The following is a 13,267-nucleotide window of genomic DNA, read 5'->3' on the forward strand; positions in this document are numbered from 1 at the left end:
CCATGGAGAGACACACCAGTGTGGTGCATGTTCAAGCCCTAACTACAAACAAAATGCTATATGGGCTTCCTGACTGATTCAATTATTATACTTATTTGGTATTTTCTGGGTTGAATAATGTGTGAAGTGTTCTTATTATACATAGTTCATTTCATGAGTGGGTTTAAACCCTTGATGGCAATTATGAAGTTGTTCATCGAGGGAAACTGGTGAAACTTTGCTGCGATGGTGTAACATTCCCCCCAAAATAATTCAACATGGTTATACAGAGTGTGACTCAGGTTGGGTTTTGATCGATATTCTTACACCGCATACTCTATACAGTGGGCTGCATATGTTTCACTTCATAGCATTTGAATCATGGTCTCCTCACCTCTTCTGCTTAATGACTTCGTCTCTTCCCCACCCATCTCTCAAATCCCTCCCCAGCGGCGACATGAACCCCATCCCCCCCCATAACCCATCTCTCCATCTCTTGAGTCTCTTGCTCTCTTGTTTTCTCTGCTCACTGGAGGAGGTGATGTAAGAACATTAATGCACCGGGAGGGCACAAGGAGGGGGGGGGGGTGAGAGAGAGAGAGTATGCATGCATGTGTGAGAGAGAAATGACAAGCAAAGAGGTACTCTGCTCACTGATATTGAATGTAGGGAGGGCATGAGAAGTTAGGAAGAAATGGATCAAAGATTCATAGGCCTGACCTTCAGCCTTAAAACAGGCTAACACACACACACTCAGTGGCGTTGCCCGCATCAGTCCTGTCATCTCTTTTGCATCTGTCATGGTTGTTTTCTCATGGACTGTGTGACCTAAATACACTAAAATGGCAGCCATGTTTATGCAGTTAACGACATCTAAAAGCTGACAGATCAGCTGTGTGTTTTCATGTGTTCTTCACGTTCCACTTCACTTGTTCAACTAGAGGTGGGTTGACAAAAAGGGAGGAGGGGGGCAGAGGAAACCATTTGTATCGCGGTTCATCCGAGAACCACATCATCCCGATCAGAAGAGATGCTTCTCCAGTTCACCATAGCCAATGGCAGAGACACGTCTTACTACGGGCAAAGGCACACGCAGAGTCGAGCCGACATGCCACGGGGCAAAGGCAGTGAGGCCAAAAGAGTAGTCATGCATTTCCCCTGACTCACTGCCTTGTCTCATCTCATGTTTTATTAATAGCATGCAGCTGATTCACTATGCACTCCGCTAGTTGTTGTTTTTTTCTGTTAAGTCCAGGCGACTTATTCCGAAATAACCACAAACTGAAATAAACGTGGGTTTTTTTGTTTTTTTTCTAAGAGCGTTGCTTATTGCGCGTGACTTAAATGTGAATCCCTGCCGTTTCTCTCTCTCTTCTCCGATTCTGGGTTCACGTGTAGCAGAAATTCCTCTGATTTGACAAATGTGTCGTGGAGTGGTGGAAAGAGGCCCGCTGGCTGTGCCTTCACGCACGCTTAAGCTCCAATTTATTCTGTCTACCTTAGAGCTGAGCTTAAAAGAGAATGGAGAAATTAAGGAAGTTTGCTCCTTTCCCTTTCAACTATGCAGATTCACTAGAGACCATCATATATGGAGACAAGCCCGGGAACATAATGAATTCTATTTTCTCCTGACACGATCAACACATCGTGGTTTTTATATACACACTATGTTGGAGTACATGTAGAACTATCATGTACAGATGCATATTCAGTTGAAATACGTCCTTTTAATGCGTGTGGGTGTGTATGTGCAAGTGTGTATGCATGCGTGTGTGTGTGTGTGTGTGTGTTTTGAGATCAGTGCCTTTCTGCTTTGCCTCAGTTCAAAAGGGTTTAGTCCCGACAACGTGATGTCGGTCTGCGTCAGCTCCACCAATCCCAGCCTGGATAGCAACATTAGCAGCCAATCAGAAACTCCCAGCAGCCTTTGCTGTGTGCCCTCTTTCCATATTCAGCAACACTAGTCTCAATCTGCTGGCTTCCCTGGGATGTTGCATAAAGACCCCCCCATTCAACACACTCCAAAATTATAAGTTTCTTATGTTGAGACAACTCGTCAGTGACATACCTTCACACGTGTGTGCATGAGCACACTTGAACTCTCAACAGTCAAAGTGACATCTGCATGTAGGAGGGCAACAGCAGTTCTACTTCATCATCGAGGTTGAAAACATGATTTGATGTATTTGGAATGATCACTGTTGAGATGCAAATATATCTTGCTGTTCTTTCACACACTGCAGATCAATTGCGCACACATCCCCACACACAAACATACTGTTCACTTCACTTTATGCACAAGTGCTCATTGTGCCTACTCATAGACAGCTTTACTCCATTTGTGCACACACGTGAATAGGCAGAGCACGCATACATACTGTGCATGCAGAGGTTTCACACAGCTGCACCAATGCCATGTCAGTTGGTTTATTGGATGCTTCCTTGTTGCAGAACGTAGGCCGCATTTCACTCCCCGTGTCCCCCTGTCCACTTAGCTCCCAATGGAGGATAGAAGTGTCTTATCTGACCATTTCTTTACCCTGCCAACCTTTCAACTCATCACTCTATTTTACTCAACTACTGCTCCCACAGTCACCCTCCCTTTTTTGCTCCTTAACCTATTCAAACCTACGGTCACCTCTGTTCCTCTTCTCCCTTTTTTCTGTGCCTCTATTCTCTTCCAACCTTCAATTCTTTTTCCCCCATCCACATTTTTTTCCCAGTTTCCCGCTCTCATATTGTCTCACCCACCTCTCCCCCCAACTCACCCATCTCACCTGCCCCCCCCCCCCCCGGTCCTCTTTTCTGTGAGTAGAGCAGAGGGGCGAGTGAGTGAGCAAACGGCCTGGAGCCCGTCAGCACATCCGCAGAGCAGCGCAGTGAGTCGACCGCTCCCCGAGGCCATCCGCTCATCACACAAACACACTCGCATCCACTCACTCCACTTTTATCTCTTAGTCACTCTCTCCTCCCCCCCCCCCCCCCCCCCCCCCATCTCTTCCCCTCCTCCGCCCTTCATATTAAAAACCGAGGCTTTTCCCCTGCTCTTTGTTTCCTCCTCATCTCTTTTCCTCGCCTTTCCTTCCTTTTCCTTGTTCCCTCCATCCTCTCTATTTTTTGAGGCCATGCAGTATTTATGGTGTGGGCTGCTGATGCTGCGTCAGTGAACAGGCATCACAGGCGTACACTGATAGACACAAAAAAACACAAATGCACAGCTAAGATGGCCGAGGCAGCCGTCCTCATTTAATAATGTCTGCACGTACATGCACGCTCACCCTTGTAGGTAGACATTGGCGGAGTCACACAGTAGAAAATAGATATATTACAGGTCTATTAAATAGGTAACTGTAATTCCAAAACCTGTGATCATTTGAGCAATTTTTTTTTCATTTTGGTAAGCTGCACCGTGTAGTTGCTACATAGGGTATATACCCTGTCTTAACTTACAAAAATAGCTTATCACAACAAGTGTAAAAATGGCTTATCACACACATGCACGCAGGGATAGGGTCAGGTCACAAAATATACATCAAGCTGCCTTCCATCTGCCAAGTCACGCTGTCACGTTACTTTCTGACAATTAAAATGAGCATGAATATTCCTTTTATATATCTTCACCCCAGCTGGCTGCAACACACTTCAATTCCCTGTTGGGTTACCCCCATGTCCCCCTATGTCATCACATCCCTCAATTTAAGGATGCCCCAGTCATCTAAAGCCAAATCCCGCAGGAGGTGACCTTGACCCCTGACCTGTGACCTCTGCCACCCCCACACTTCTAACCCAACCCCTTCCCTCTCCACTGATTGGCTGAGAATGGTGTGCTCATTACCAGGTGTCAGTTATTACACCCTCACTCACGCTGACAGCACTAATTTATGGAAATTGTGGCACGTGTGTACAAACTGTGGGGGTTGAGTTATGTGTATCCATTTCATTAAGTTGAAGTTACATGTTTTATAACTGTTAAGTCTTTCTTATGAGTCTGCTTTCTCAGCACCTTTTTGGGCATTTTTGTGCACTAGTTCACCCTTCCACTGAAATAAATATACTCTCAGAAATAAGAAACTAAATAAAACAATATGTGAGGAATAAAATGAAAAAGGAAGGGGGATGGTGTTAAGGAATAGAGAGCAAAAAACAAAGAGGGTTACAACTCCAAAAAACAAAAATACAATAGAGATAAAGATTCCAAATTTTCTCCATATTATTGTTGACAATCTTTTGGGATTGTTGGGAAATTGAGTTGACATTATACAAAATCAAATGAACTGTAATAAAAGATTTCTACTCTGAAATAAGATGTGCAACATTTGAAAAATCAGCACTGTCTTACAAATAGGTTGCCTACATGTAAGTGAAACTGACACATTGAACATTGAAGAAGTTAAAATAAATAAATAAAGTATCAGTATTACATTTGGAGCAATGATCATTGGCTAATATTTCTGTGTACTTCATTTTTAAATTGTAATGATATGTTAATTGGATAGAAATTACACTTTGTTCCCAAAGCTGCGTGTTAGTCAGTTAGCCCTAGAACCTTCAAGGGCATCGAGGCTTTTTTTTTTCATGACCAAACATTGTCATTTGATGTCACAGATTTTGATACGCCTGAGTTCAACTATTGCTCTTGTTCGGACTGATTTGACTACAACAGTAGAACAAGCTCTACTTGTTAGATTTAGATGCAGCTAAAAATAAACAGCATAAGGGCCAGAATCACAGTGCTCTGACAACATGCCCAGAACCATGAAGTGATCATGTTAGAGAGCACTGCTCCAGTAGAGAAAATGGAAGCTAAGGAGGGAGATAAAACAGATTTTAAAAAGAGATGGCGATAGTTACTGCAGTAATCTACATGATGTGCCTGTACACCTTAGTCATATACAGACACACACATGCACAGGACTGCTGCCAAGGCACGCACAGCTCCGCTGTTGGTTTAAGGAGGCCTCTGTGTATGTAGTGGACCATCTGACAGCCTGCAGAGCATCACTTACTGTTTTGCTCTGTATGTTTGCATATGTCACATATTAACTCCCCTTAGTGTATATATTTTCTGTGTTTGTGTGTGTGTGTTTGCACGTGCAGGCAAGTGTATGTGTGTGGCTGCTGGGGATGCTCTCACCATCCCAACTCCGTACTCTGCCTCTGTCTCCAGCGCGTCAGGAGCAGCTTACATAAGAACAGGGCAAAAATAGCAGCTGAGAGGAGGAGAGGGCTCTGCTGGCACGCACACAGTCGTAACAGGACCGCAGGGCACGGCACAACCCAAGTACTATCACACGCACACACAAAGAGGGAAGACTGCAGTTATCAGTATTTATTTGTGGTGTAGTTTTGTTTTGTTTTTTTGACAGAGTAGTAGAAATAACGATAGCTGGTCAGACTCTATCAATGTGAAAAACACCAAATGGTCCAAGCTGACTTTTCAGCTTGGACACAAGGCAGGGCCAGAGTTCTCTTTCTAGACCTGAAGTGGGTAGAAATAAATTTACTTTATATGACAGTGTATGGAAATGCAGGTAGGGGGTAGTAATAAAGAGGTAAAAGAAGAAGAAAAAAGAAATTACATTAGATTGTTCATTAGTGCTCACTCTACTGCAATCTAATTGGTACGCACTGCCAAGTGCAATAATTCGGAATTCACTTCAAATGGTTTTCCTCCACACTCAGAAGGATATAAAAAGTCACCAATTATGCAGAAACATTTCGTAATTGTGGACACTGACAATAGCTTGACTGCTGAAATGTTTATTTTGTCTCTGTAATGAAATGTTTTGGGGTTGGATTTTCTTTTTTTTTGTGCCTCATTTGCAATCTTTTCTTGTTTTACATCTGTTTGAGTGCTGAGTGCGCTCCTGAAATACAGGGGCAGTGAGGAAGCTGAAAGAGACAGAGGGGAAGGAGGGACAGTACGTAAAGAGGTGGAGAGGTGAAGCTAATCTCAGCTCTTACAGCTGTAAACGGATGAAGGATCATCGCGTAAAAAGATGCCAGAGGAGAATAAGCCAGAGTAAGGCCATCGGTTCTGTAGAGGGGTGGGAAGAAAGGGACACTTTGTGGGACATGCATCAATACAATTCTCTTACTCTTTGCTGGCCTATAATTTCTACCTGTCTCTTCATTGTCTCCTCCCTCCTTACCAGTTTTTCATAGCATTTTTTTTTTTTTTTTTTTTTTGCGTGCAATCTAATATGCCCACCCCTTCTCTTACCACCCCTCAACTATACGTATATACACAACATGTATACACGTATGCACATGTGGTTAGAGAGAGCAAGGAATGGATACAGGAAAGAAACGAGTGAGGGGAGAATAAGGAAAGAGCCAAAGACAAAAGGTGAACGAGCAATTTGAGGAGGTAGGAGTGAAATTGGAAGTGGGAGAAATAGCAGGCTTTTATCCCAAACAGCCAGCAGGGACACAGAGTGGTACCATTTAAAAAAAATTAATAAATAAAAATTTTGCATGCAAGGGTAAACACTGGAAGAGATTTTGAAGAGTTGCAAGAAATCTCAGCGGGTTTAAACACAACAAGCCCAAAAGTTTATGCATGAATGTCTGTTGGAGAAAGTGTACACACACACACAGTCTGATTTTTGGCTTCCATTTGTTTTGAAGGTACTACTTTTTTAAATGTTCTGATTTAGCCAGGGAGCCATTAATTAATTTTTTTGGCTTTGTGGGCGTAGGTCACTGACCCTGAGAGGCGGGGTGTTTGTGTGTGTGTGTGTATGCGTGTGTGTGACCCGTAGCCCCTCCCCTTCTGTCCACCCCCCCCCCCGTTACCCTCTGCTTTCAGAGGCAAGGCTCTCATGCATAATGCAGAAAGAACAGGGAGGCTCTCATTAATAATTTCTGCCTCCTTTGATGGATGGAGAAAATAACGAAGGGGGCTGTTAAAAATGGAGAGAGCAAGAGAGAGACGGCGGAGGCGGGAATCAAAGTTTTTTTTGGGTGGTATTTGTTGCCGTTGTAGTTCTTTGAGGAGTGCATGCTTATGGGGATGGATTTTGGACTTAGTTTAATCAAAAGCTAGGCTGATGTTTTGGATGGCGTTAAGATTTTGATTAGGGAGTAACTCTTCTGATGGTGGAGGGATCTCTGAAGATGAATGTTAATTGATGATGAATCTTAATTGTCTTTGTGTTGGAAGCAGTTACTACCCCTCAAGGGTGTTTGTCTCTTGACTTTTTTTCTGATATTCCATATCATTAACCATTTCTTTGTGATGAAAAGCTGTTTTTCTTTCTATGAGACATTAAGTTTCATTTTCCTTTAAGGTAAATTCTTTGTTCTGCTGTAAAATAGCTTTAATCAAATTAAAGCAGTCAGACTAGTAGTAGATATATGATTTAGGTTTTTTATATGCATCTTGCACATGCCCGTGAATATACAAGCATATCTGTGTGTGTATGTGGTTAGGCTGGTCAGAACCTCGGGTTCAGCAGGGAAGGTCAGAGGGAACAGGAAAGCTACAAGACCCCTGCCAACCAGCCAATCCAAGTAAAGGCTCTGGTGGACAGCCAATGGCGGAGTGGCTCGGTGGCCTTTGATGGAGGTGCCACCATTAGCTTCGTTACTGAACAACAGCACTGGGAGCAAGATGGCCGACATCCAACACTGCAGAGATGGAGTGAAAGAGGGTGAGGGTGTAGAGATGGATGCAGAGACAGGGAGACAAATGAGAGAGTGGGTTGAATCGTAAATAGTGCAATAAAAACAAAATAGATGATGAAGTTGAATTAATTAAATGTATGAAATAGTAGAATATGAAATCAGGAAGAATTTTAGCCACACTAGCGGCATGGCTGTAGGGATGGCAATGGTGGTGTGTAGGACGGTCCACACTATATCTCAACAACTACAGGGTGGATTTCTATGAAATTTAGTACATAAATTCATGTCCCCCTCATGATGAATTGTAATCATTTTGGTGGTCCTAGGAAGTTTAACGCCATCCAGGTTTTTACCTCCTAACAATGCCTGCACAGAATCTTTAGTTATGGATTTCATAGGCAAGTAAATTTGGACATCATCAGCAAAACAGTGATATGAGATGTTCTGTTTCTGGAAAATGGAACCCATAGGAAACATATACAGTGAAAAGAGGATGGGGCCCAGAACAGAGCCTTGGGGGACCCCGCAAGTGAGAGGAGCAGCTGACGAAGAGTGTTCAGCTAAATGAACAGAGAAACCAGTCAGGTATGACTGAAACCATTTTAAGGCAGTACCTACACAGTGTTCAAGGCGAGATAAAAGGATTGTGTGATCCACAGTGTCAAAGGCGGCAGTCAGTTCTAGAAGCACCAGAACAGCAGAGTTACCTGAATCCACCGTTAAAAGGAGAACATTAAAAACCCTTAAAAGTGCTGTTTCTGTACTATGACGTGATTTAAAGCCAAACTGAAACTTCTCCTGGATGCCATGGTTGTCGAGGAATGTTTGTAGTTGGTTCAGGACTGAATGGAGAGAAAGACAAAAGATAGAGATTGTGTTGTTGTGAACCTTTTTGGCCCAACTACTTATATATAAGGAAGGAACCCATTCTCTCTTTGTCTGTGTGCTTTACTCAGGGCTGCTAAGGAAGATTATAAATGTAAGAGATATTAAAGGGAATAGGTTCTGTACTGAATTGAGAGTAACAATACACTCACCTAAAGGATTATTAGGAACACCTGTTCAATTTCTCATTAATGCAATTATCTAATCAACCAATCACATGGCAGTTGCTTCAATGCATTTTTGGTCCTGGTCAAGACAATCTCCTGAACTCCAAACTGAATGTCAGAATGGGAAAGAAAGGTGATTTTAAGCAATTTTGAGCGTGGCATGGTTTTTGGTGCCAGACCGGCCGGTCTGAGTATTTCACAATCTGCTCAGTTACTGGGATTTTCACGCACAACCATTTCTAGGGTTTACAAAGAATGGTGTGAAAAGGGAAAAACATCCAGTATGCAGCAGTCCTGTAGGCAAAAATGCCTCGTTGATGCTAGAGGTCAGAGGGGAGAATGGGGCGACCGATTCAAGCCGATAGAAGAGCAACTTTGATTGAAATAACCACTCGTTACAACCGAGGTATGCAGCAAAGCATTTGTGAAGCCACAACACGCACAACCTTGAGGCGGATGGGCTACAACAGCAGAAGACCCCACAGGGTACCACTCATCTCTACTACAAATAGGAAAAAGAGGCTACAATTTGCAAGAGCTCACCAAAATTGGACAGTTGAAGACTGGAAAAATGTTGCCTGGTCTGATGAGTCTCGATTTCTGTTGAGACATTCAGATGGTAGAGTCAGAATTTGGCGTAAACAGAGTGAGAACATGGATCCATCATGCCTTGTTACCACTGTGCAGGCTGGTGGTGGTGGTGTAATGGTGTGGGGGATGTTTTCTTGGCACACTTTAGGCCCCTTAATGCCAATTGGGCATCGTTTAAATGCCACGGCCTACCTGAGCATTGTTTCTGACCATGTCCATCCCTTTATGGCCACCATGTACCCATCCTCTGATGGCTACTTCCAGCAGGATAACGCACCATGTCACAAAGCTCCAATCATTTCAAATTGGTTTCTTGAACATGACAATGAGTTCACTGTACTAAAATGGCCCCCACAGTCACCAGATCTCAACCCAATAGAGCATCTTTGGGATGTGGTGGAACGGGAGCTTCGTGCCCTAGATGTGCATCCCACAAATCTCCATCAACTGCAAGATGCTATCCTATCAATATGGGCCAACATTTCTAAAGAATGCTTTCAGCACCTTGTTGAATCAATGCCACGTAGAATTAAGGCAGTTCTGAAGGCGAAAGTGGGTCAAACAAAGTATTAGTATGGTGTTTCTAATAATCCTTTAGGTGAGTGTATGTACACATTTTGTTCCCATGGGGTGTTCTCCACAACGCACGTTTTTTTTAATCATATTTGAACAACTTGGGCATTTCATTCTGTTGATGAAATTTTCAGTGAAGCAAATTCTCTGAGGCATTCAGTGTTTGTCTGAGAGCAGACGATGTCTGCTTGTCTGTCCTGATTTGGATGAAGACCAGATGAATACTTATAACCACTATCGGAACAGACTGTGTCACAGATAGGTTGTGACACTCTATGATGTAAGGTAACATTTGATCTAAAGAGAACAAGATATGCAGATCACTGTGTCAGGGAGATGCCAGCATCTTGTGGCTCCGGTTTGTCTGCATCTTTATTGAAAATCAGTTTTCTCCCACAATATAAATAGAAAGCAATATGAGATATTGTTTGACAAAATGTAAAACATTGTAAAGCTTATATGGGCTACAGACCTTATCTCATGAGGAAAGCCTTACTGTTATTTTATTTATCTAAGGATGTCATCTTCCTACAGACTTGACATATTTCCCTCTATTGTTGGAGCACAATACACATTTCAGCACACAAACTTACTGCCTTTACCACACATTGCAATTTTTGTTTACTAATTTAAAGCTGCACTAATTAACATTTTATATTCACAATAGATCACAGACAATGTGTAGTATGAAAGGGCTTTCTGGTAGTGACAAACCCACAAAGAATTATGACTTATGTTGCACTTCCACTCAGCTCTACAGCACATTTTAGCATCTTTTAGCTTGCTGTTTTGGTTTTCCAACGCGCACGTTTAATGCTTTGGTTTACTTTAACTACTCTCCTCAGCCTGTTTCCAGCTGCAGCAGACAGCTGTTTTCAACAGAAAGACAGTACCTGCCTTGCAGCAAATAGCAGACAGACAAAGTTAGCAGCTAGCTGGGGAAAAAAGTGGAGTATTTAGCTGTTAAAGAGCCAGAACATTTCCCTCAGAAATTGGTGGAGAGCAAAACGTAGCCAAAAAGATTGTGAATGACTCAGATTCGTTTCACCGGACACGGCTCTATAACATCACATCTGCTACACACTTTTGTTCCGTCTTCTGCACAGCTTTGTACAGGAAGTGTTTCAGAAGCAAAGCATTTTGCCTGCCAGATTTGGTTGGCTTGCTCAGATTTAGCTGATTTTGTCTTTTTTTCATGTCATGCTGTCTTTAGCTGATTTTGTCTTTTTTTCCTTGAATTTTTTTGTTTTATTTTGCTTCTACCATGAGTAGGTTAGAAGTAGTAGAAGTAGGTTACGTAGTTAAAGTTTTTTGTCTCTTTTAATTATGTTTGTTGTTATATGACTGGGGGTCTGCACAGGGTGTTTTTATTCTGAAAATTGACTGGATTTTCTATCCCGTTTCTGTGTTTGACTTCTTTCCCTGTTTGATATGCTCTGTGCAGCTTGACACGGCTTCCTTCAAAAATAGACTTGCAGCGTATTCTCCGCGTCTGGGGGAATCATAAGGGTTTTCTAGAATGCCCACCGCAATTGGCTCTGGCGGAATCTAGTAGTGACATGACTACAAATTAATGCTAATTTTGCTCTTTGTCTAATGTGTTGGCTAACATGTTCACATGTCTGCTTTATAAGGTAATGTCATTGTTGTGCTGCTCCAAGGAGGCCAAAAGAATAAAGCAATAGTGCTTTAACAAAATGTTTTGTAAAATAGGCAGAAGAAATGGACACGACAACAAGACACAAACGGTAATACTGTGGCATAACAAAGACACTGCATTCAAATAAGTACCGCTTAAAGGCAAAGCTGTAGAAACACACACATGCCACTCGCCCAAGCCCATAACAGAAGGCCAAAAAAGATTGAGAAAGACAAGGATTTAGAACGATAGATGGGGAAAAAAGAATGATGCTCATCAGTAAAGGGAAGAAACAATGGCTGAGTAGGAGAGAGAGGGTAGGAGATAAAGACCCAGAGAAGCCTGCCACGGAGTGGTCCATGGATGCCAGGGCTGCTCAGGATTGTAGCCTCTGACAAGCATAGAAGTGATGGCAGCTGTGTGGCCTCCTAATCATGGTACACTAGGCCTGGGTCTCCTCCAAACACACTGATGTAAAGCTGATGAAAATTTTGACAGTGCCACATAGATGGCAAGAAGAAGAAAATGCACCCACCGACATGAGCCCGTACACCTACACACCGCAGACCTCCTTAATGAAAGCCCGAATCTGCTGTGATCTTTGAATTCATTTGGCTTCATGAATCAAGATGCCGGATGATGACATAATTGTGAAAACCTTTTACATGCAAATGACATTGTGATTGGTATGCTTGTTTGTGGGGTGTCTTATTTTCTTTTTGTGTTTGTGTTTTACACAGGTATGAGGCAGCAGAATGACCATGGTACTCAGTATCGTTCAGCCATTTACACATCCAACCCCGCTCAACAGGAGCTTTCAATGAAGAGCAAAGTGGCCTTCCAGCAGGTATAATACCCACTAACACATCACAAGGTGTCATTATGACATTTACATATGTTACATATGGTTAATTTTTTTTTTTTTATTTGCTGTTCAGTGATGAGGTGTAATATAAGACTCATTTTCCCAACAGTAGAGAGCATCATTTTGTTTTCATTTAAGTTTTTTTTCGGCCGACTCCAAGCAGGGCTGGAGTGTTGGAGTTGTCCCAGTTATTTAAATAACAATTATAAGCTAGTCTCTGGAGTGGTGACCTCTTAGAGTTTGATGCTGCTTAGTTACGCAAAGCCACCTCTGTTAAGTTGATCCCCATCTACATCAAATCGATGACACCCTCTTTCTTAAACTGAAAGAGAGGAAGAGGGTCGATAGGTCATCAAAACTCATTTCTAAAGCTCGTCCTTTCAGTGGCACACGCGTCTTCCTTTTGTTCTTTCATCCAGCTGTCCGTCCATCCACCCGTTAGTCCATCTATCCTGCATCAGTTTGGTTTGTTTGTCTTTTCCCTCTCTAAATGGTATTCATGGACAAGCTGGCAGGGGGCAGAGGGGACCAAATTATGATTGTCATGGTTACTCCGGGCTCCCTGGGGTCAGCAGTCAGAGCCCACGGGGCTGCCATGTTGCCATAGCAACAACCTCCCAACCTTGGCCTTGGGCTGGGGTCAGAGGTGAGAGAGGAGTGGCAGCTGGGACCAGGAAGATGGTGAAGAGGGAGAGGAAAAGCAGGAAAAGGGGAAAAAAAGGGAGGCATTCAGAACAGCATCAACAGTAAATGACTGTGACCTCGCACACACCCACGTGCACACACCACCATTGCAGTCTTTACGAACATAAAACCTTAACTGCCACAGTACTGTGGAACGAGGAGAGGAACACACACTTCATGAAAACATCGGCCAACACTTGATGGGAAATGTAGGGCCAAAATACATCACAAATGGAAAAACGTATACATATAATA

At 42.9% G+C, this 13,267-nt stretch overlaps 1 protein-coding gene across 3 annotated transcripts in view; it reads left to right on the plus strand.

The window, feature by feature from the left end:
• Positions 1–13,267, plus strand: part of si:ch1073-358c10.1 (mitochondrial peptide methionine sulfoxide reductase) — a 32,370-nt gene that overhangs the window by 10,692 nt on the left and 8,411 nt on the right. For all 3 annotated transcript variants that reach the window (XM_038729570.1, XM_038729569.1, XM_038729571.1), the window contains one exon: positions 12,204–12,310. In XM_038729570.1, coding sequence (XP_038585498.1) covers positions 12,204–12,310 — 107 coding nt within the window. The remainder of the gene's footprint in view (positions 1–12,203; positions 12,311–13,267) is intronic.

Source organism: Micropterus salmoides, unplaced genomic scaffold (assembly GCF_014851395.1).
Source record: "Micropterus salmoides isolate LMB-PRFRI ecotype aquatic unplaced genomic scaffold, ASM1485139v1 Ms_hic_scaffold_19, whole genome shotgun sequence".
NCBI classification, from domain to species: domain Eukaryota; kingdom Metazoa; phylum Chordata; class Actinopteri; order Centrarchiformes; family Centrarchidae; genus Micropterus; species Micropterus salmoides.